Genomic DNA, 25,363 nt, shown 5'->3' with positions numbered 1-25,363 from the left:
AAAGCGAAAAGGGAACATTTAAAAAAAATACCACTTGTTCCAAATATGGATAACTTCCCTCCAAATAATTACTTGCCTATCTTAAAATAAACTTTGGGGACTTTCATAAGAAATAATGACCTACTTATTTCATCATTTTAAGAAAGCATATTTTTTTCTCATCACAACCCGAAGTTCATATCTTTCTTTTCTACTGGCAGAAACGGGCTTCCATATAGTATGTATCCACAGAAAAACGTTTTCCTGATTCAATCTACAAAACTGTGGGTAAAGCAAATTGGAAATTCTAATGAGCGTACTCATACCTCAATTACTTCATGACTAAAAATAATCACGGTTTATTGGCTAACCCTCGTAAATTATTAGTTAAATATTAACAGTAATCGTCCGTAATATACATTTTTCATAAATACATATGTGTGATACCTTCCACATCCAGGCGGGCAACAGATTCAACGTGTCTGGTGACAAACTTGATCTCTCCAGAGTCCTCTGCTTTCACATTACACATCAGAAGAAAATGTTTGGTCCCTAAAATCAGAAACAACATTGTCAAGATAAATAACAGTACAGATAATAAGAAATTCCAAATATTATTTAAGGATCTACAAATGTTTTGTTGTTGTTGAGATTATACCGTTTTAGAGTGTTGTTAATCTTGTTAATGGTATTTATTAGCATCACATGTTTGTGATTTTTATGCTGACCTTCCTGCCGGAGCTTGATGGTGCTGGTGGGTTGAATCCTCTCCCCGTTTTTGTACCATTCTCCTTGCAGGTCCTCCGCTGAGATCTCACAAACAAACACGGCGTTCTGGTCTTCCTGGATGTCCACGTCCTGTAGGCGCTTCAGGATCAGCAGCTCACGCTCTGCCCAGAGAATAAAACATTAAAGGATGTTAAAATGGGCATTTTTTCACAATATCAAAGTAAAATAACTAAAGAGACCAATACATAACCTTGAAATTACTCGGGGAACTGAAAATAAGAACAATATTTGTTATTTTATTTATCATTCCAAGGCAGAAATATGCCTCATATGGTAAATAGTTGTTACGTCTTCTCTACCCCATTGCATAGAGGTGAGGACTTAAGCAATGATGATGATGTAAGAGGCCTTTGTGTGGGTGTATGTGTGTCTTTTGTATTTTCTAAAATGATTATTATATTTTAATTAATATTATTTACAGTATATATGAATGCAATGTTACTGCCTTCTTTGTATTATTGTTGTTCCTGAGGTTTTGTTGTATACTCCAACTAAATAACTTGAGTGCAATTATGTTGTAATGCTGGTTTTCTTGAATAATCGGTTGTCAACTTGATGTTATGGATCCTTTTTCCTTTTTCCTTAACGGTTTTGATTTGTTTTACGTGTCTCTTTTATTGTGTTCACTATCCACATCGTTTTGGCGCCAGCAACCACCATTGTATCTGACACATCGTGCGGCACATTGTGCTTCCACTTGGAATGAAATGTGCTATTTAAAGATCTGTTTACTTACTGCTAACACTCCAGCCACTAATAGTGTTACTATAGTAATAGCAGTACCTACTATAAGTAGGTCATAATCCTTCTACTACTACTGCTAATAATATATTCATTAAAACTAATGAGAGGAAACTGTTATAGTATAAGTGCTTGGTACGAATGTTGGAATAATACACCCTTAAAATGAATGAAATCACTTTCTATTTTTGCATATATATATGTATGTATATCACTTTTTCTTTTAATGCTCTTACTTTTTAATTCTCATATTCTATTTTATGTGTATCTGTTCTCTGTGCTTCTATTGTTTATATCAGGGGTTCCCAACCTTTATTGTGCCAAGGACCGGCAGATACATTTAAAAAAAATCGCGGACCGGTTGTCAATTTTAACTGATTTGAATATTTACTCACCACCAGCAGGTAGCAACAGAGGCTCATTGTATGCAACAGCCTGAACAAATACTAGAACAATATGCATCCAAAACATATTAACAACGTTTAAAAAAGAACCGGTGTCGTTTTTTCTGAATAACGGAAAACCAAAAAACCGACGTTATTCAGTTTCCCAAAACGGGAAAACAGATAAATCAACATTTTGGTTTTGTTTGTATGATTTACGGATAATCCAGTGAATGCTGGGACAACGAGGAGAAGGCGCATTATGAAGGAGATGTCCGGTCGCCAGGGTGTGTGTGTGTGTGTGTGTGTGTGTGTGTGTGTGTGTGTGTGTGTGTGTGTGTGTGTGTGTGTGCGTGTGTGTGTGACACTGGCATTTGTTTTCAGAAGATATTATGATAGTGTCGTTGCACGGTGCACTCCGAAGCAACAGAAGCTAATTGTATGTAACAGCCTGAACAAATACTAGAACAATATGCATCCAAAACATATTAACAACGAAAAGAACCGGTGTCGTTTTTTGGTTTTTCGGAAAAACGGAAAACCAAAAACCGACGTTATTCAGTTTTTAAACCAAAACGGGAAAACAGATTTACGGATAATCCAGTGAATGCTGGGAAAACGAGGAGAAGGCGCATTATGAAGGAGATGTCCGGTCTGGGTGTGTGTGTGTGTGTGTGTGTGTGTGTGTGTGTGTGTGTGTGTGTGTGTGTGTGTGTGTGTGTGTCTGTTACCTCATTCACACCAACGCAACTCCGGTTCAAGCTCTGTGCTAGAGCTTTTTAGGTTCAGAACCAGTTCTTCGGTTTAGCTCTGGCTCTTTTCACACCGCCCAGAGTCCGACTGGTAATGTGTCGTTGCGTCATCGTTTGCGTCATGACGTAACCGTTTGCGTGCCTGCTTCATAAAGCCAAACCGCGCGGATGAAATCAGTTGCATTCATTTCTTATGGCTCTATCTGCAGCTTTTCCGGAGTCATTTCTGTGGTTTAGATATATTCTTATAAAAAAGTGTACTCGTGTCAATAAAGGTTTTTTTAAAACACAACTGCTTCCGAGGTCGGTCTTATTTCTTAAGGTGGACTGAACCATGAGTGTGGAATAACGTCGTATCTTTCATTTAAATGAACTGTAACCTTCACCCAGGTATGTAACAGCTGTTCTCAAATGAACACGTGAAGTAAAGTTTAATAGTTATAGTTTTATAGATTTATAATGAGTTATAATGAGAGGTGATCAACGTGAATGCTCAGGTTCCACCTTAACACGCAGACACGTTGCTTCACCATGAGCAGAAACCTTTATATATACAGTCTATGGCAGAAACACTGAAACTCTGAAACTCTTGTTAAGTTTCTCCATCGTTGTGTACACACTGGATACAACGCGGGCTTTTTGTTGTTCAGGAGTTGATCTGTCTCTGCCCCTGCCCCCGCCTGGACGTAAGCGTGACGTATGTGGTGCTTTTGCTCTGGCCGGACAATTTATTGGTGCTTGAAACGAACCGGATTCCGGAGCTAAGAGGGTGCTCCGCTGCGGTGTGAAGAGGAAAACCCGGTGCTTTTCAAGCTCCAGCTCCGAACCGGCCCTGAAACACCGTTGGTGTGAATGAGGTATGTGTGACACTCACACTGGCATTTGTTTTCAGAAGATATTATGATGGTGTCGTTCGTTCCGGTGCACGTCCGACAGCATTTAGCACTATATCGAGATTAAGATTAAACTAAGATTAAACTAACACAAATGCAGGTGTCAGACAGACACAAACACACAGAGCTGAGCTGAGCTGAGCTGAGCTGAGCAGAGCAGAGCAGAGCAGAGCAGAGCACAGCACACACACACACACACACACACACACACACACACACACACACACACACACACACACACACACACACACACACACACACACACACACACACACACACACACACACACACACACACACACACACACACACACACACACACACACACACACACACACACACACACACACACACACACACACACACCAGAGATGGGGACTCGAGTCGCACTTCAGTCGCACACACAGAGACTTCAGACTTGACTTGGACTCGTGACCAAAAGACTTCAGACTCGACTTGGACTCGTGTGTTGGGACTCGTGAACAATCATTGTGTTTTCTATTTTTGGCGTATTAAAGGTGGGGTAGGTACATTTGAGAGAAACCGGCTCGAGATCGCTAGAATTTGAAAATACACAACCGGAGATAATCTGCTAGAGGCTGCCACTTCCTTATAGAGCCCGCCTCCTCCAACACACACGAACGCGCACATGACCAATGAGGGCACGAGATAAGTTTGTGCCCAGATGGAAGGCTGACAGGCAGGTAGGCCATCCAGTTACTTTAGCCGGGCTCATTACGCAGACGTGCGCGCCTCTGTTACTACCTCGTAGTAACACCATGGCGACCGGCGGCACACCTGCGGCTGTACCGCTTGTAATAATTAGGTTCAACTACAAAAACTTCGAACAAAACGCCGGCGGCACCAACAAAAGGAGCGCACACTGCAAAGTCTGCAATATCAAAATCAAGGATGCTGGCGCAATAACGTCGAATTTCATCAGGCACTTGAAAACTCACCCGGAGAGGTCAGTCACATTAACGCATATGGACGGTTAGCAAACATGTTTAGCTCAGCATCAGCTGTGTCATGTTAACTTAGCTTGCTACTAGCTTTGTAACTGAATATTTGAAAAGATGAGTGAATTGCTTGTCACACTTGTTTGAGTTGAGTGGCGTTGACATCCAACTCTTGACATGACATAACAAAGGTCGGTAACGTTAATCATTACCCGCTGCCACCATCTACTGGCTAACGTTAAACGTAGAAAAATACATAGTTACATACATAAATACATCTGTCGGTTTATAGGCAGGTTACAGGTTTATTGTTGACCACGTAACGTTAATGTTACAGGTTTATCAGGTTACCATGACACTGGGTTTGAGTGAGAGGATAGAGGAATATGTTTATTAATAGTAGACTTAAAAAATGTCATTAGAGACCCCAGACAATACGGTTGCAGAGGTCACATTTTAAAATGTTTGTCCACTGGCCAAATGGCTAGCCTAGTGAATGTTGACATTTTACCAGCCACTCAATAGATTGCCATTGTTATTTTTGGCTGGTGCGTGCAACATACAGTACTACCAGCCACTTGTATGATTTACCAGCAATTGGCTGGTAAATGGTGTTAATTTTGTGTCCAGCAGATGAAGCCTACTATAGCAGCAGACAATAGAAGGCTTATTACAACCAGAAGAGACATGAGACTTTTATTTTTTTAGAGACTTGAGACTTGACTTGGACTCGTGACCGAAGACTTGAGACTTGATCAAGTCTCACCCCACAAAGACTTGAGACTTGACTTGGACTCGTGACCAAAGACTTGAGACTTGACTTGGACTTGCAAAAAAAGACTTGTGAACATCTGACACACACACACACACACACACACACACACACACACACACACACACACACACACACACACACACACACACACACACACACACACACACACACACACACACACACACACACACACACACACACACACACACACACACACACACACACACACACACACGCATCATGCGCCTTGGTGACTGGACATCTCCTTCATAAAACTAATAAAAGCGGGAGTAATCGGGCAGTTCGATGTGTGTAGAGGTGTGTGTGGTTAACACGTAGCAGCCTGCAGTCACTCGCTGTTCTGATGAAGGTAAACACAGCGAAGGCGGTGCGTAAAAAGGCACAGCTCTCGGCGCGCTGCAGCTGCACTTCTCATGCGGCTTTCACACTAGCGCTTTTCCCTTTCTAGCTCCGAGCGGGAGCTTTTCTGGTTCAGCTCCGGTTTCTCTTTTCTGCTCCCGCTCTGTTCACACCGCCCAGAGCTGCCGCTGCTGCGTCATGACATCACCGTTTACGTGCCTGCTTCATAAAATCCAAACCACGTGGAAATCCCTCACATCGACAACAACAACAATGGCCGATTGTATTGAAGCGCTGTTTGCTTTGGTTATCCTCTTACGAAACGAAATGGAAGGCATCGGACGACTTTATAAGGGACGACTTTACAAGGGACGACTTTACTTGGAACTTTCCAAACATCACATGCGAAATGCAAGACTGCTTTGTGGTCTTCAGCATCTACTTCAACCCGCCTCGACGTAAGAGAGACGTAAGCGACGCCGCCTCTTAGCTCCGAAGCTCTTGCCTCTAGACCGACAATTTTTTGGAGCTGGAAGTGAACCAGATTCCTGAGCTAAGAGGCGGCGCCACTGCGGTGTGAACAGGAAAAACCGGTACTTTTCAGTGTCAGAGGCGGATTATACGTCTAGATACTGTCTGGCCGACATATCCTTAAAATGAAGTCCGAGTTTGAAATATATCTCAAATAATGTATGCACTGCCATTTCACCACATTAACATAACAGTCTGCAATTAAACGGTTGTGCGCTCCTCTTCCTACTTGGCGCACCGGTAACTTTCTCGTGCGCACGAGAGGCTGAGACCTTAGGCTGAGCCACCGAATCCCTCGGAACATCATAAAAGCCATTTTCAACGGTTTTCTGGTGAAAGATTAACTAGGCTACTGGATGAAATACAATATGACTGGTATAGGTGCGAAAAAAAAAAAATATTATGATAAAATATTTGTATATATTTATAATTCTGCAAATATTACGATAAACTCACAGCTATTTCGCGTCCCGGCAGTAACACCGGGGGTTGGGAACTCCTGGTTTATATAATCCTTTTATATTATCAAATTTTCTATAAAAAGTCATTTAGAGATATTAGAGAAACAGTCTCAATGCAGGTCAGTTTGTTCCTGCCCAGAGTGTTAATTAGGGTCTGAGACCTGAGGTCGGCAACGACCTTATTGAAATCGGTCGCGCAGCCAACACACCCAAAAACAGGGAAAACGACCGGCAAAAGCACAGAAAAGGTTCGGAAAACATGACGGCTGATAGGCCGTGCGAGCCCAGTCACGTGGGCCCAGTCACGTGACTGCAACTCGCATAATTGATAACGTTACGATCAATTTAGTCGCTTGCTAAGCGAGCAATAACCATGCAAAACCCATGAAAAACAGGGAAAACAAGGGGCAAAAGCCCATTAAAAGTGGCATAAATCATGACAGTAGGTAGCCCATGCGACTACAGTGACGTGGGCGTGTCACTGTAAACTAGCACATTATTGATATCGGACCGATTATTTGTTATGATTATTATTTGAACACTTTGCGCGCACTTTTGACCCCCGCAACATATGTGAAAACTCACCAAATTGTGCACGCGCGTCAGAAGTAGTGAAAATTGTGTAATTGGTTCCGGAACTTTGCGTCAAAAATTGCGTAGGCCACGCCCCCTTCAGTTTTTAACGTAAACTCCCCCCCCTTTAACTTTCACGTAAACAAACTAAACTCGCTACGCATATATAGGGTGCAGAGACGAACAAAAAAGCCTCTTGGAGGGGTATAAAATAAAGTACAGGAAGTCAGCCATTTTGAATTTGGTGTCTGAAAAACGTCCTCTTTACGAAATCTATCTTCTCCTAGGGACTTTATCCGTACGACTCGAAATTCATCGGGTAGCTTCTCGAGACATGGGCAATTAAAAGTTATCACGGAAATGTTTTTCTTTCGCACGGCGTAGCCGTTATTTGGCGCCAAAGTTCGCGTTCGCTCGATGCTAGGCGATCCCTCGCCATGGAACACGATGATGTCAAAACTCAAACTGACAAACTCAGAAAGCCACCAAACTTCACATGATGGTTAACACTGCGGCCTTGAACAGCTCTAGGTCGAATCTGATGTTACTTAATGTGGCGTTACCATGGCAACGGATCCTTCGCCATAAAACACGGTGCTGCTGTAACTCCAATGGACACGGTCCCATCGTCCCCCAATCTTCACTTTTATATCACCGGTCCATGCCTCAACAGCTCTACGTGAAATCTCAAATCTCACCGTTTGTCGTTTCCATGGCAACGTTTCCCTCGCCATAAAAAACAATGTTGTCTTAAGTCAATGGAAAATGGTCCAAACTGCACCAGACTTCAGACTATCATTAATGGGCCGGCCCTCAACAGCTCTATGTCAATTATGGGATGTCATCATATGCCGTTGCCATGGCGACAGATCCCTCGCCATGAAACATGGTGTTGTCATATTTCAATGGAAAATCGTCCAAACGGCACCAGACTTCATATGATGGCTAATGGTCCGGCCCTCAACAGCTCTCCGCCAATTATGGGATGTCATCATATGCCGTTTCCATGGCAACGTGTCCCTCGCCCAAAAACCTGGTGTTGTTGTAATTCAATGGAAAATCGTCCAAACAGCACCAGACTTCAGATGAGAGTTAATGGTCCGGCCTTCAACACCTCAATATGACAATAGTGAGTTTTCCTCAAAAGCTGTTGCCATGGCAACACATCCCTCGCCGTTAAGAACGATATTGATATAACTCCTGTGTAAATGGTAAAAAACTGTTCAAATTTCACATGTGTGCTAACCGTCAAGCCCTCGATACATATATGTGTCAGTTTTGAGATTTCGCCAAATGTCGTTGCTATGGTAACAAAATGGTTGCCGTGAAACACGGTTGTCTCATAACTCCTGTTAACATGCTCCAAACGGCCCAACAATTCACAGGTTTGATAACGATGTAGCCCTCAACACATCTAGGCTTATTATGGGGTGTCATCAAATTCCGTTGCCATGGCGACAGATAACTCGCCATCAAACACAATGTTTGTGTTACTGCTGTAACTCAAAGACATTGTCCGATCGGCCTGGAACTTCCCACGTTTGCCAACGGCCGACTCCTCGAGACACCTAGACACACACGTCGACGTGCGGACAACAGCCTGCAGAGCATCGAAGACCCGCTCAACGCTGCTTGCAGTTTTAATTATATGTGTAATCAGACAGAATTGAAATCACTTGTGTGGATGGACCAAGCCTGAAATGAATGTGCACCATCTTGGGGTGAACTGGCACTTCACCAATCCAGGAGTCTAAATATGTGGTTGGTGCCTTATTTATCTTTAATTTACTGAACACGGTGTGAGAAAACGTACTTGTTGGCTAAATGTAAATAACATTTGGCAAGGAGAAATAATAAAGTCCTCAACATTTAAAAGAAGAAACACCTGGTAACGGCTAACAAAGAAGTGGCTAACAGTGGCTAACAACAACAAAGATAGCAGCGCTTATCTGGCATTGTATGTCTGTGGTAAGTACATTCTTCTTTCTTTTCTCTTTTTGTGTAGCCCAAATTGATCCTTGTGGGCCTACTTCCTTGGAGGTGTTAGCATTCAGTAAATATATCTAGGCTAGTAGCTAATGTGAGATGCTGTCACAAAGCTAACTTTGCTTGGTAGGAGTGTGGTGGAACCACAGCTAGCTTATGTCACACAAACTCACACTGATTCTCTCACATTATGCTCATACTAAATGCTAAACTGGGTTGGTCACTTTACTTTAGTTTCTCTTTAACAACAGTCTTTCTCATACCTTATTAAAAGCCAATACTATGACTTGATGTGGAACTAATGAATTTAACAAAAGCACAGTTAACAGTCAAACATACAAGCAATGATAAAGTGAATGCATATTATTTCAATTATATCTGTGTTTTTTCCTATTTAAAAATAAATGTCTGCCTGTCTGTGGTTAATATACTTGTTTTGAGTTGTTTTTTTGAGTTGTGTTTTACTGTTGAGTTTAATTTATAATATTCTGAACAACATTCAGGCTAGAATTGCCCATGATTGACATGCATCACCATGTCATTTGTGAATAAATGACCAACCCGATGCAACTGATGCAAAGTGCTGTAAAAGGAATACAAATGTGTGCAGTGTTTGTTATGGTGATGTGTCATAGTCTGAGCCACAGTTTGGGCTTTTGCTGTTTTAATATTTAATATAGTACATTTATATTAAATAGTACTACACCATTAAGGCCACCACGTGATTGCTACTGTGAAATTGAAGGCCTTCGTTTCACAGAAAGAAAAAAGGAAGTTTATAGTATTTAGACGGCCAACCTTACCATAAACCTCTACAATGCAGGATGTAGTAGCATCTCCAGCATCGCAGGTGTAAATGCCAGAGTCACTGACGTGACATTTCATGATCTGAAGAAACCGTTTCCTTCCCATTGAGTAAATGCGCAATTCCTTGCCCGGCTTTAGCTCAACCCCGTTCTGGGAGGGATAAAAAAGAAAAACTGATTTCAATTCAAGTATATTTAATCTCTTTAAACATCTGAATCTAGGTGAAGTATTATCCAATTATTTCAGTTTTTTGTTCTGTATTGATTATCACAAAGTTAACAAAATACAACAATAACTTCAGGATTGACCTAAAGAATTTGGTCAAAAAAACATAAATGCTAGGTTGTTTGATAGTTTGAAGTGTAATGCACTACTCGTAATGATTTTGGCTTTGTGTAAATTACCTACAGTATGGTAAGACATAGGTGTATCATCTTGTAAACCATAGGTGTTTTAATAAAGCGGTGTTTTTATCCTGTCACATTATGCTGCCACATTGTAATTGCAGTGCTTTAATTTTGAAAGAGTGATGCCGTCAAGACCAAATTACCCATGGTTAAATAGCTGTATGTTTTTCTCCGAAAAGGAGATGGATATCCTGTTTTTTTAGCCCTTGACTTTAATTTTACATTTCAATTATGTAGCATTTGTTATGCAAAGCGAGGGTGTGTTAAGTCTTTATAATGTTATGGTTTTACTTTGAGGTGATAACACATTGTAATGTGACACTTTGTCATAGATAGTTTTTGATGTGGTTGTTAGTTATGAAAAGAAAACCAGAATGCAACACTTGCCTTCATCCACTTCATATCAACATTGTGTCTTGACAGTTCACACTCAATAGAGATTACTGCCCCATCAGGGAATTTCTGGTCTTCCAGTTTTCTGAAAATGGTCACAGGGGGCTCTAGTGGACAAAAAACATTAAAAGTTAGGCAATTAAAAGAACATCTTAAATGTCTTCACTTCAAACTATGCGCAAAGTATGTGTGTAGCAGCTCAAAGAAGAAATACGGTTCAGTTATGTGGAATAATTTACCGTGATGAGATTTTCATCCAATTGTCATCGCCGTAGCACAAAGGGATGATGCATCCTGAGTGACTCGGCATGAAGCGGATTATTTTACAGCATGAGGTTAAACTAGCCCCTGACAGATAAGAGTGAACAGAGCTACCGATTGTCACCGGGTCAGGGTAGACTACTTTGTGTTTGTAACGTGAGCCCGGATAAAGCCAACAGAAGTGGAGCCGTCGCTCTATTCTATTATCATGCCTCAACTGGTTGGCATCTGGTCTACTGTGAGAGGACCACTTTAGCTACCAGTCTGAAATCACAACACACATTTACAGTAACATTTGTTTTGGTAATACTGCAGTCTAGTGTACCCTGGTTTTGTGCATTGAAAATGTACAAAAGTAGACGCCTTGTTAAAAGTACATTTCCTCCAGAACGCCCTTATTTTACTGTGGATTATCAGACAACTGTGTTAAATAATTGGCGAAACCTCTTAAATGACTCACCCTTCACAACAAGCCTTGCAGTCGTCTTCAAATTCTCCACAGAGAATGTAAAGGTGCCGGTGTCTTCTACCGACAGGTTATAGATGGTGAGGCTGTGGACTTGTCCTTTGGCACTCATACGATAGTGATTTGTCGGCTTAAGCTTGATCGCGTTTCTCATCCAGGTGCCGGGTACATTGGAATGAGAGAGCTCCACCTCAAAAGAGGCAGTTTCTCTCTCTGTTGTTTTAATGTCGGTCAGCCCTCTCTTGATTGTGATCCTTCGAGCTGTAAAGAACATTGCAGACCTGTGTAAAAGGCGGCACAATACTCCCAACAAGTGCAGCTTCTTAGTGTGCATTTTCACTGTCCATTGTAAGAAAATGATAGTTAAACAAACGTTATGTTTAATAGATTGACCTTAGTCAGAAGCGTTTGCATTCCACTTTAACACTGAGATAGACATGGTGCCCCTTTTTATGTTACAGAATAGGCTTGGAGTCTGTTCTGAACACATCAGTCTGCAGTTAAACAATACAAGCTGGCACACATCGACAAGCCAATAGTTTAGTCATTTGAGTATGGGGCTTTACACAAAAGCCCGTTTTGAAACTGCCAACATTTTTCACTTATTCTAACAGACGCACATTCCCTGTGGAAAAAAAGGAGTGTTTATTTTGGTGACCTGATGACAGCAACCTTAGTTTTGAAGGCCAGAGTGTAAATTTAGACGCAATCGGAGGAGATCCAAATTCATAGGAGGTGCCAACAGCAGCCTGAAGTCCTGACTTTCCCTGTCCCACCCACAGTAGTGTTGAAAGAACAGCCTTTAATTCACCCACGGCCTTTGAATCATAGGGCTAAGAAATACAAGAAGCATGTAGAAAGAAAAACAAGCTTATACCTTAATCACTACAAGATGCCGATTTTATGGTGTGGCAAGATGGCTATTTCAATAAATGTAAGTCTTGTTGGTTCATAGGAACATTTTATTATGATTGCAAAATGTTATTCTAGTAGTAGTGGCATCTTAAGTTAATTATAAAGCACTTCCCTTACAACTAATCTGATTATCCGTTGACATTGTTAATTAAATCATCAGGGCCTGATTGATCTTTGTCAATAATGAAAATCTTGTCTGAAAGTCAGCTCGGGCTGTAAGGCTATCACCTGTTAGTTGCCATCATGCTGCAGTGCAAGTGCCAACCCGGTCCCCACTCACTCAAATTACTTCTACTCAGTTAATTGGGATTTGCCTTCACGAGAAGCAGCGTTGGAGGGCGTGCAAGAGGTGGAGTCATCGGCAACGGCGGCAAACAAACAACAGGAGGGCATAGTGGGAACACGTGCACACTCACGTTCCACTGTGAGCTGGGCTTGCGTGCGGTCGTGGAGGGTCTCACAGCTGTAGCTGCCCCGGTCAGAAATGGCAAGTCTGTGGATGGTGAGACTGTGTTTGCGGCCCTTGTGTTTCAGGGTATTCTTGGCTCCAGGGTGGATCAGTACCCCTTGCCTCATCCACTGCACCTCTCCCGAATCCAGACCTACCTCCACCTCTAGAGTTGCCTCACTGTACTCTTCAGCGACAACTGGCGTCATTTTCTTGGTGAACAGCACCTGTTGCTCTAAATATATGAAATATATTTATGTCTTCTTTATTAATTTTTCATAAAAATACTCTAAAGTCAATCCCAGACAAAGCAAAATACCAAATACAGAAAGAGACAATCAGCAGAGTTAGCAAGTTCAAGCACATAGAGCAAGAGTACACCTTGGAGGATCCAACAGTGTCACATAAACCAGAACCACTGAGCCACTCTTCTCTCAGTTACCAGAGGAATTCCAACAGGAGAAGCTGCTAAGCACTAGCCTTCAAAAGCGCCTCTTCAACTATTTAAACGTGTCTGAATGGGACTTTATTTTGCATACACACTTAAGTGGTGCCAATGGTACGCAGGCATACAAACTCTCCTACTTTCCATTTTTATATTTTATACTCCAGTGTTGCTGATAATAGCTCATAGGTATAAAAAAACATGGGGACTACCAGAAAGATAGGAGGTTATTGAAAAGTATTGATTGTTAAATGTTGTAACTTCTGAGATTTGTTAAAATGTATTTGCTGTATGTGTGTGTTTGTCTGCGATGAGTATTTAGTCACAGTAGTAATGGATGGAACTCACCTTGGATCTGGAGTTCTGCCTCTGAAACGGTGCCCTCTGCATCAGCTGTTACTCTGCCGCTATCTGATACCATGCTGTTGTGGATGCAGAGCATGTGGCATAGTCCGTTACTTGAAATGACAGTGCGCTCATTTAGAGCTACTTGCTTGCCATTTAGGCGCCACACCAAGCGAGTGTCCTCTGGGGAAACCACACACTTAAATACGGCATCTTCTCCTTCACGGACAGTGATGTTACAAAGCTCCGCAATGAACTCAACAACACGGGGAGCTGTAAATATTAAGATGGCACATGGACAATGTTAAACATTATTTATTATTTAACATGTATTAATACATTATTTTTGCCTTTTATTTTATTATTTAAAATGGCTTACTTTGTACATTTACAGTAGCTGAGGTCCTGTCATCTGTGGATTCGCAGGCATATTCTCCAGCATCTTCTTCCTCTAGTTGCTGGATGGTAAAGCTTCGCTCTCGACCTTGTGCCCTTATTGTGTGCCGACGGCTTGGAGAGATCTCGTGGCCATCTTTAAGCCACTGGACATCTCCTTTAGGCTTGCTGATCTCACATCGTAATATAAGTATACTACCTTTCAGAGACACAATGTTCTCCAATGGTTTGGTAAATGTCATTTTCATTCCTGATGAGTAGAATACAAAAACAATAATCCAAAAATGTTAGCCTCGAAACAGTTAGGATCAAGTTACTGCTACTTGGAAATAGTGGTCACATAAAACACATTTAATTTAGGATTGCCAAAGTCTTACCTTTGACTAAAAGACTGAACTGCATCTGATCTGTGTTAATGTCACAGACGTATTCTCCAGAATCTGACAGCTGCAGGGGATTAATGGTGAGCTTGTAGGTATTACCCTCACTGGAGATGTGCATGTTGTCCCTGTTCAATAGTTGGCCATCTTTCAGCCACCGAACATTAGTTATTTCTCGGCTCACGGTGGCACACAGCGTAACACTCTCATTTTCATTGGCTGTGATGTTACGAGCTGTTTTTTTATTCTCAAACTTGACTGGTAGCTCTGAGAAAAAATGAGATTTGCTCATGAATTCCATGTGTAAACATGAAGCGATAAGGTAATCAAACAGAAATTAATAAATGTCATCAAAAGCCTGTTCCAAAGTAGTTTAAATCTCACCTTGAACCTCAACAATCGTTGTCAATTTGTCATCCATGGCATCACAAATGTATTCTCCAGAGTCTGAGGGCTGGAGTCCAGTGAGAACAAGCTTCCGTACAACATCATGGCTGTCCATTTGTATACGAGTGTCTGGTTTCAGCATCTCGCCATTCCATAACCACTGGACGGTTGCGTTTGGCCGAGACACTTCACACTCTAAAATGAGGTCATCTCCTTCTACCAGCATATGATGCTCCGGGTGGCCGGAGTTTCCGATGATTGATACTTGAGGCTCTGAACACAAAGGACACTGCATTATTTCCATCCTGATTGAAGGACAGACAGTTAACATTTACATTGCTTGATAATATGATTACCTTTGACAGTGATATAAAAGACCATCTTATCATCCACTGCATCACAGGTGTACTCTCCTGAATCTTCAAGTCCAGCATTAAGGACAACCAGCGAGCGGAAAACCCCTTGCTCTTCACTACAGTATCGCTCGGTGTCATCAACTAGCTGATTAGCTTTGTACCAACTGACTGAGGCATTCGATCTTGATAGTTCACACACTAGAATAATGTCATCTGATACCAAGAACTGCTTTTCAGTTTTTGTGTCCGTTTTTCCAATAATTTTTACAGGCAATTCTGAAAACAAACAAAATAGTACAGAATTCTATTGGAATGGAACCTTTTTCTGTGTTATCTAGTACAGAGCTCCAACGCTCCTGAAAGATGATATTTTTGTACCCAGGAGTTATTATCATAGTGTCTGGGTTAGGGATATATTGGCTGGATCTTGAAGCACAATACACATTACTCGTAAAGATACCGTAGAATGTCATCTTTCGGGACATAAGGAGCTCCCTATTATGTTTGGAGTTATAGCTTATAGCTAACAACCTACCTTGCACTTCTACATGGAAATCCATCACATCATCCTTAGCATCGCACACATATTGGCCAGCATCTTCCATTGTTAGTGAGTGAACAGTTAACTGACGCATGACACCATCCTCAAGGATGGTGATATTTCTGGAGTCTTCTACTTCTTCCCCATTCTTCTTCCAGGTGACTTCAGCATTTGATCTGGAAACCTCGCAGTCTAGAACCAGAGTCTCCCCAACCACTTTGTCTACTCTACCTGCCATCTTCCTCGGACGTACAAAACGAACAGGAGCCTCTGTGAATTTAGAACATTTTCGTGTTAGAAATGAATTAAACACTGCCCAAGCATTACATTGAAAACATATTTGTTCACCTGCTATGTTCACAAAGAATGTCATGGAGTCATCTGCAGTGTCACAGACATATTCGGCAGAATCTTGGACAGTAGTTTCTGGTATAATAAGTCTTCTGTAGACACCATCCACTTCTAGGATAAGGTTCTCATTCTCCTCCACTTCAAGACCGTCTCGATACCAGCGCACTACTGCATTGGGCCGTGAGATTTCACAGCTCAATACCATCCTCTCAGAGGTCTGTTGGCACAGTTCCATTTGAGACTGACTCGGGGAAACAATCCGCACTGGAGGTTCTGGAAAGAGACGTTACATTAGCCATCACTCATTACTTTAATGAATGCTACAAAACATCTGTTGTTATGTTTATTGCTTGCAGAACTTTTTGGCATACTGTGATCCTGGTTGAAAGATCAACCCTAACTTTTGCAATGATAACATTGATGGTATGCTTCAAGCAAAAGTGCTATCAGATCATCAAACATTGCCTTAAACTTCCTACCCTTATTTCAAACCATAAAATTGGTCATGTGACAATTTAGTTTTTCTAACTTTGTAGTCCATGACCCAACAAACACATCATGTCGCGTAGAAATTGGCCAGGAGTTGCGGGGGACAAACAATTGTTTTTTGTAATCCCATCACTTTTTGTATTAGCTAACACAAAGTTCCTAATTAAAAGTATACTGTTGCCTTCAGTACCACATGCAACTCATTGTGCTTCTGGCTGTTACAACACTGAGATACCTAGATATATAGAAATGTGCAATTGACTGTGTGTGGAATCAGCAATTGTACCTGTAATACTAAGATGAAAGAATATTGAAGCGTCGGCTGTGTCACAGACGTATTCTCCAGAATCTTCTACTCCACTAGAAATGATCTTCAGTCGTCGATAAGGGCCTTCAATCTTGAGCTTGATGTTCTCACTCTCTTGCAGCTTTTGTCCGTCTTTGTACCAGCTGACAACACCATTTGCACGAGACAATTCGCAACTCAGAATAATTTCCTCGGGGACATGACGGTCAAGGTGAACATCTTCCTTGGGGTGGATAATCATTACCGGAGGTTCTTTGGAAGAAGAACACATAATATCAAACAATACCCACTATGTATTTTGAGAAAGAAGTTTTCTTAAGCAATTTGTAACCAATTACCTCGTATGTTAACCTTGTACATTAGAATGTTGTCTCCTGCACGGCATGTGTATGTGCCTGTATCGGACGGTTGGGCTGCATGTATTGTCAGGTTCCTTTTGGTGTCCTCTACTTGCATTGTGATATTGTCGCATGGTTGCACTTGAGCTCCATCTTTGTACCACTGGACAACACCGCCAGCCCTTGATACTTCACATGACAAAACAAGCTGTTCCTGTTCCACAACACTCTTGAAAAGGTCCTCCTCTGGGATTTCAGCAAACGTTACCGGTGGCTCTGCAAAAAAAACAATACACAAAAGGAGTAAGTCATTGCTTGAAGGTAGAATTTATTATATGCTCATGCATGTAGTAGTCCATCGGATTTCACAGCCCAGACACGTGAATGTTAATCCACTTTTGAAGCAAAGTGAAATTAATGATTAAAGCAGTGCGCTGATGAAAAGCTGTCACCATAGTTGTGTTGAACAAACCCTTAGACTCATCAAAATACATGCTATTAAATGTGAAGCACATAGGAAAAGCAACTACATGTTGAATGAAATTAGGACACTTAGAAGCAAATCTACTATGATGATGATGGCGATGGCGATGATAAGGTTTTGCTTCCTTTTTCGATATTAGAGGTGATGAAGGTGTAGACTCAGCAATGACAACATCTTTCTAAGAAAAGCTAAGCATATCACCTTTAACCTCCTCATAGAAATCGTTGAAATCTGAATCATCATCAGTTTTATAACTGTAACCTCCAGAGCATGAAGAAGATGCAGACTTGATAAGTGTCCTCTTATTGCCCTGTGATTCGATGTTTATTCCCGATTTCCGTGAGAGTTCTATTCCGTCCTCACGCCAGCAGGTCTGGCTTGTGGGGACTGAGGTCTCACACTGCAGATTGATCGGGCTGCCTGCTTCAACAGATGTGCTCCTCTCAGTCTCTGGAACAGCTGAGAATCAAACTGGTGCTATAGGAATTCCAATTCATTGAACAGTAACCAGATAGTAATCAGATTGGCTATTCTATGTACTACTTGAATTTTCATGCTGAAGGCTGTAAAATGTAACATTTTACTCCAAGTTGAACGGACGTTCTGACCTGTTATTTGGTATGTTAAAGATTGTGCGTGCACAGGTTGACAAAGGTATTCAAACAGTAATAGAGTCATGGACTCACATGCAAACAGTGAGTCAGCTGAAAGTAACAGTTTTTTGCTACTTGTCTATTTGTTAATTTAACTTTAGTTGTTAACAAAGAACTTGCACAGCCTTTATGCACTTTCAGACCAGGAAGTCCGCAGTGCATGCAACTCATCCAAGTGTTGCCATAGTCACACAGTGGAAAACGCAACAATCTGCTCTGATTCCTGCAACAAGGGGTACAGTTTGACGAGGGTCAAACATTAGGAGCCACTGCTGATCCCGTGCACTGAGTTATTAAATCAGCATTCATTCTTTAAGTTCACATATTATCATCTTATAAAGTTGCAAACATGTTAGCAAACAGCTACATATTAACACACGCCGTAGACACAGAGCAAATGTATTATTCATTAGGAGTTGTGTTTTGGCCTGTCGTCCTTTTAGCTCTGTTTTGGTCTCCACCAATTCCTGATTACAATATCAGGCTATTAAGCTAGCCTCCCATGCCAGGCAAATAGCATTAAGTCGTTTTATTAAAGATCGTTGGCTTTAAATAGTTGCATGCTGCATTTTACAACAGGGTCGATGAGGGCAGTGAGACAGCCATACGGCTTCTGGTTGTAAAACCAAAACACTAAAAGGCTGTGTGGGGCCAAGATAAACTACAACATCGGTTGAAACGTCCTATAGTTTGCTATTTCCAGCTACCTCTACCACGTTTGCACATAGCACTGTTAATCAAACAGTCTAAATGGCCTTTAAGCATTAGCATGTTAGAGCAAGAACTACATTGAGCTACTTATCACTGCTGCTGCTTATAAAAACAATTGGTACCATTAAATAATGCCTGATCCCCAATGAACATATCCATTATTATAATATATTACATTTAGGCAAGCTGTCACATATTTTCTATTAGGGTCCCCCAAATCATATGAAGTAGAAATGTAAGCATCAGTAATAATCAAACATTATAATTCAATAGGTTGATCTAGTAGGCAAGCATTCACTAAAAGAAGTTAATGATTGTGACAAAGCTCAAAATACTTGGATCACCTGCAACATCCACCTTGAGTTCTATATGGTCATCTGCGGCCTCACAGCTGTACACCCCAGCGTGTCTGACTCCTGCTGATGCAATAACCAACGCTCTGAGTTTTTCTTTTGTTTGGATTTCACAGTCACTCTTTGGAGGTAGCTGTTTTCTATTCTTGTGCCAATAGACTTGCGGAGCTGGCTCTGAAACTTCACACTGCAGCTTAAGTGGGCATCCTGCTTCAACAAATGTGTTTCTTGCAACATCTGGAAGTGCTGAAAACCTCACAGGAGAGGCTGGAGGGTCAAATAAGATTTGCAAAGCACTGTTGTTATGCTGTCAGAACGTCATTTAAGTATTGTTCATCACACTTTTGGGTTATTTTAGCGCAGTATAGATAATTTATAAAGTTCTGTGTTTTAAGACAGTTACAGTTGGATGTAATTGAGCAAGTAAGTAGTGCACATTTAAAGGCAATTAGAAAAGCCTGGAAGCTCTACTTAAAACTGAACACAATGTAAGAAAATCACCTTCAACGTCCACCTGGAATGTCACAACGTCATCAGCGAGGCTACAGCTGTAGAGACCAGAGTCAGAGACCTTAGCGGAATGGATCATTAATTTTCTCTGACTGCCATCTCTTTTCATATCAAGGCCAGTTTTGCAAAAAAGCTCAACCTCATCTTTAAACCAGGAAACCTGGGCGACAGGGTCTGACACCTCACACTGAAGGACAATTTGACGACCCATTGTAATCATCTTGTATTTTTCTGACAGGGGGATTGGCATGATCTTTGGCGATCGGCCTAAGAGAAAGGAATAACAAGGGGTTTTGAATAAGAGTTGAACTCAAACAGTGGACAAAACAGACAGTCATACCAAGTTCTCCAGAACATTCAACACAAACTCGACAAATTGTTTAACACTCACACCATAGAACAAGATTGATGTGGTATGTATGATAAGAAGATAGAAAGGAAGGAAATAAATCACCTTCTACGTCCACTTTAAATGTGATGGTGTCATCTGAAGTTGAGCATTCATAGGTGCCACAGTGTATATGTTCAGCTGAGTGGATGAGTAGAGTTCTTGTTGGACCATCTGACTGTAGTTCCATATTGTTTTGTGGTAGGAGTTTCATTCCATCCTTGTACCAATCCACATGGGCAGAAGCATCGTGAGAGAGTTCACAGCTGAGGACAATGGGAGAACCTTCTTGGACGTACTTGCTCTTGTCCGTCTCTTGAAGCTCGGAGAACTTCAAAGGTAGTGCTATAGGTTTCAAATATTGAAAAAGAGTGTCTTAATAACTACATGAATGTTATTATTTGAGATCATTAAATATCCAACCTACTGTATTCAATTACAAAGAGTTTCAAGACAAAATGGCACAACAACATACAACAAAAACACAAACGAGGACAATGAATACAACACATTTCATAGTGCTTAAAGAGCAAGAATCGATATCTGAATGTCCAAGATATCCAGTAATTGTAGACTTACATCAAAAATGGGATTGTTTGTGATAACGTTTTCCGTTAGTGTGTTAAATGAAAAAGACGAAAGCTTGTCATCAGATATTGGACATTAAGAAGCGGCATTGTGAAGCTGCTCATCTTCAACAGATTTAGCAGAGGAGTCCTATATTATCTAATGTCACTCTGTTAAAACATTGATTGGGGCAACAGGTTTTAGGAATTAGTTGACCAAATTAGATAACCATTTTCTATTAGATGTTAGACAATTGTGACTTAATCACCTGCTGTTACAGTAAGTTGGCCGTGCAAGACAGTGAAAGTGCCACAGAGTGTCTGAGCATCACCTTTTACTTCCACGGCAAACTGGATGTCATCATCCTTTGACTCGCAGCGGTATATGCCGGTGTGAGCCCGCTCTGCTGATGGGACAACTAGACCCCTGACATTTCCCTCTGACTGGATGTCTACTCCATTTTGAGGTAGGAGCTTTGTTCCATCCTTGAACCAACTGACTTGTCCAGTGGGGTCTGACAGCTCACATTGTAGTGCAATGGGAGAGCCCGTCATGACCGTCTTTTTCTGGTCACCCTCAGATAAAGCTGAGAACTTCAGAAGTGGAGCTACAGGATTGAATGTAAAAATAGAATTGGTCAATAAAACAGACACTGGTATCAGCGAAAGGAAGCAAGGCACAATCCTGAAGCTAAATGCTTAAGCAGCATGTTCGAGCTTTTAAATTATATTTTCTTCAGTTAACAAACATTGAATTCCTGGTAGACCCAAAGTAAAAGATACAGAATGTTGGGTTATTTGCTTGTAGGATGATTCAGCACATATTTCTTAATGAAAAAAATAGATTTCTTATGTAAGGCGTAACAAAAAAAAAAAATATATATATACATTTTTAAAACCGGGAAGTGGGTAATATTCTGAGAATTTTTTTTTTGCTGCGTCTCCATTCACATATCTGAACTCACATTTGCTATTTTGAGTGCACAAGTCGTCCAAATACGAAGTACAGTACGGACAAATGCAGTGCAGTGTGGTACACTGTAAACTTTTTGCATATAATGATCGGCATCTTTGCCACGCAACAGTTGGACCAGTGAACACTTCGCTATGGAAGACACCACTACCTGGTCAAAGTTCACACAGTCAAAGTAGATTTCGCAATCGGATTTCGCAAAAAGAAAATTCAGTGCCATGCAATTTTTTCGACAGCCTATTATTCCAAAACCCGAATCGTCAGAAATAAGTCCCATTGGACCAAAAGCCCATTTGTCCAACAGCATGTCATTCCAACACAAACAGAAGCACATTAGGACTAACAGACAAGGACTACCTTGTCTGAAAACTTATTTTGTATACTTTGGAGAGGGCATGAATCAATCTGCAGTTTTTCTGATTGACTTTCTCTCTACCGATCCCACCCGGCATGTCTAACCTTAACCGACAAATCCAACTAACGAAAGTAGGAGTCAAAAGGAGCAGCATATTGCAAGTCATACCTTCACCCAAGTTGACTATTCGGTAAGGTAGGTAAAGGTACTTTTTCTCGTAAATCTGTGACTTCAATTTCAGAGAATGTCTGATTTAAAAAATAATAATATAGACAATAGACTTGGGAATATTCAACTTTTCTTTATCGTACATTTTTTTTCTTTCTTGTGAACTAACCACTTCAATATCAGATCAAATTCGTGATTGTTTCTCAGAAAATGACCACTTTAACAACAGAAACCAGAGTTTTTCCCTCATACTAATTATCTTGCCAAGTGAGAATCATTGCAAGCTTCCTAAATAGCTACCTTTTTAGACACGAAAACGGGAAGATACGTGGAGCAATGCAGTCTTGTGTAATGTTTTACCACAGCTAGGGTGATTAGCTTAATTTATAATGTCTTTACTGTAGTTTGTAGGTAGATTTTAGCCAGGGACCTGCGGTCAGGAAGGGTATATTGATTTAGATATTTGAGCTAGCAAGCAAAGATTCTGCAGTCTTTTACACACTTTCACAAGTGGTCACTTATAGCTCTTTGTCATTGTTTATAAGTTGTCATAATACTCAAACACTTTAATTTTGGTGTGCAAACCGCACAAATAGCAGCATGTACCTAAGATCTCTAAGTCTGTACAGATGTCATGTAATAACTTCAACATGAAACTGATGTCATCTAAATACTAAATGAAAATGTTATGTATTAAACGCTATGGCAGTGTTTTAATTAATGCTGATTGTCTGTTTATTGATAGAGGTAGATTATTCTTCATCCAAGTAAAATAATGAGGACCTATATATGCTATTTGAATTACACAGAACCTGACAAAATTCTAATTTCAGAACAGATGAAAACAACTTTTGTCACCTTTAACATCCACATGAAACTGCACTGCATCGTCTGTTGTTGTGCAGCTGTAAATCCCTGCATGAGACGGCGTCGCTGACTGGAAGACCAGCGTTCTTATGGAACCCTCCGCCAGCATGTCTTGCCCAGATGCTTCAAGAAGTTTTATTCCATCCTTGTACCAATTAACTTGAGCGTTAGGATCTGATATCTTACATTGCAGCACTATGGGTTCATCGACTTCAACAGACTTGTTCCTTTCAGCCTCACAAAGTGTTGTAATTCTCACGGATGGAGCTGGAGATGTTTGAGGTAACATCAAGAGAAAAGAAATTGCATCACTAATACGGCGAAAATAACAGAGCAAAGTCTCAAATCAAGATTAGTCATGCCAATAAATCTTAACAGTTAAAATAAGTAATAATAAAATATATGTATTTTTCATTATTAGTAATCTAACTAGAGGTATCTTTGGTTAGACTCGAGATAACTGGCATTCAAGTTAGGATTTGAAACAAGTACTTTTCTTTAATATTCCTCACAGACCACTCAAGCTCAAAGTTTTACACTGACTACTTAAGTAGTTTTAGTATGAACAAACTAAAGTAAGTTAATGTAGAAATTGTCAAAATGTCAAGGATTGCAAAAGCAATCTCTTAATTTTACACAATGTCAACATTGTGCCCGTCCATTTTTGGTTTGATAATGCTAACCATTTAAATCACCTTCAACAGCCACCTTATTTGCTCTGACACTGTCACTCCAGTGACTGTCACATGTCCTTGATAGATAGATCTCTTCCGATTGGAAAGTAGATGCCTGCTTGATATATTGAGGCTCTGAAAACTGAAGAGGTGATCTTTGCCCAGAGTAACTTCTGATGTCTACTTCGTCTTCTGATGCCTTCATGTTGAGATGACACTTTGCTTGTACTGTTGTTGCTTGCATGGAATGAGACAACACCTCTGAATGGTTCGGTATTGATTGTTCCTTTTGAGTGAGGTCATCCAATCCGTCATGCGCAGATTGTTGCAAGTTGTATCCTTTTTTGGTTTGTGCTGTTTCTACCTCATTATAGTTATACAAGTCCAGTGATTGAGGGGATACAGTGTCTGGAAGGCCACTGAGCTTCTTTGACTTGACAGTTGATGTCTGTAAGGGTCTGCTCAACTCCTCTGATTGGTCAGTTGCAGTCCCTAAGGAGTAACAGGGCTCCTCTAAATGGACAAGTTCAGTTTGTAAGCAATGCAGAAGCTTCTCTGGCAGGACTGGCATCTGTATGGATCTACAAAGATCCTCCGATTGGACAGTTGCAGTTTGTGAGGATTTAAAAGGCTTCTCTGTTTGGTCAGTTGCAGTATGTGAAGATTTAGATGGCTCATTAGATTGGACAGTTGCATTGTGTGAGGAGGATTTAGAGGGCTCCTCTGATTGGACATTTGCAGCATTTGAGGATTTAAACGACTCCTTTGGTTTGACAGTTGCAATATAGGAGGATTCAGAATGCCCCTCTGGTTGGACTGTTGTAGTATGTGAGGATTCAAAGGACTCTTCTGGTTCGACAGTTGCAATATAGGAGGATTCAGAATGCCCCTCTGGTTGGACTGTTGTAGTATGTGAGGATTCAAAGGACTCTTCTGGTTCGACAGTTGCCATATAGGAGGATTCAGAATGCCCCTCTGGTTGGACTGTTGTAGTATGTGAGGATTCAAAGGACTCTTCTGGTTCGACAGTTGCAATATAGGAGGATTCAGAATGCCCCTCTGGTTGGACTGTTGTAGTATCTGAGGATTCAAAGGACTCTTCTGGTTCGACAGTTGCAATATGTGAAGATGCATAGGGCTCCTCTGATTGGACGATCGCACTATGTAAGGACTGTAAGGATTCCGTTAATTTGACAGTTCTAGTATGAAAAGATTTAGAGGGCTCAGCTGGTTGGACAGTTGCGGTGTGTAATAATTTAAAAGACTCCTCTGGTTCAACAATTGCAGTGTGTGAACATTGAAATGACTCCTCTGGTTGCAAAACGTTAGTGTGTGAATGTTTATATAGCTTCTCTGGTTGGACAGTTGCATTGTGTGAGCATTCAAAGGGCTCCTCTGACTGCAGAATTGCAGTTTTTAAGGAGTTGCACAACTCTTCCGATTTGACT

General features: G+C 41.0%; 1 protein-coding gene across 4 annotated transcripts in view; it reads right to left on the bottom strand.

Annotated features, from left to right (window-relative positions):
• The window catches only part of obsl1b (obscurin like cytoskeletal adaptor 1b), a 48,491-nt gene that overhangs the window by 10,945 nt on the left and 12,183 nt on the right, over positions 1 to 25,363 (bottom strand). For all 4 annotated transcript variants that reach the window (XM_034109525.1, XM_034109526.1, XM_034109527.1 and 1 more), the window contains 21 exons: positions 23,233 to 23,508; positions 21,148 to 21,486; positions 20,379 to 20,657; positions 19,916 to 20,191; positions 19,406 to 19,681; positions 17,899 to 18,156; positions 17,214 to 17,489; positions 16,855 to 17,127; positions 16,077 to 16,352; positions 15,723 to 15,998; positions 15,188 to 15,463; positions 14,829 to 15,104; positions 14,442 to 14,711; positions 14,048 to 14,314; positions 13,672 to 13,941; positions 12,847 to 13,113; positions 11,510 to 11,776; positions 10,783 to 10,895; positions 9,985 to 10,138; positions 708 to 869; positions 427 to 531 (listed from right to left, as the gene is read on the bottom strand). In XM_034109525.1, the coding sequence (XP_033965416.1) occupies positions 427 to 531; positions 708 to 869; positions 9,985 to 10,138; positions 10,783 to 10,895; positions 11,510 to 11,776; positions 12,847 to 13,113; positions 13,672 to 13,941; positions 14,048 to 14,314; positions 14,442 to 14,711; positions 14,829 to 15,104; positions 15,188 to 15,463; positions 15,723 to 15,998; positions 16,077 to 16,352; positions 16,855 to 17,127; positions 17,214 to 17,489; positions 17,899 to 18,156; positions 19,406 to 19,681; positions 19,916 to 20,191; positions 20,379 to 20,657; positions 21,148 to 21,486; positions 23,233 to 23,508 (5,232 nt within the window). The remainder of the gene's footprint in view (positions 1 to 426; positions 532 to 707; positions 870 to 9,984; positions 10,139 to 10,782; positions 10,896 to 11,509; positions 11,777 to 12,846; positions 13,114 to 13,671; positions 13,942 to 14,047; positions 14,315 to 14,441; positions 14,712 to 14,828; positions 15,105 to 15,187; positions 15,464 to 15,722; positions 15,999 to 16,076; positions 16,353 to 16,854; positions 17,128 to 17,213; positions 17,490 to 17,898; positions 18,157 to 19,405; positions 19,682 to 19,915; positions 20,192 to 20,378; positions 20,658 to 21,147; positions 21,487 to 23,232; positions 23,509 to 25,363) is intronic.

Source organism: Pseudochaenichthys georgianus, chromosome 21 (genome assembly GCF_902827115.2).
Source record: "Pseudochaenichthys georgianus chromosome 21, fPseGeo1.2, whole genome shotgun sequence".
NCBI lineage: Eukaryota > Metazoa > Chordata > Actinopteri > Perciformes > Channichthyidae > Pseudochaenichthys > Pseudochaenichthys georgianus.
The sequence above is the reverse complement of the archived record's forward strand: the minus strand, read 5'-3'. Positions and strand labels throughout refer to the sequence as shown.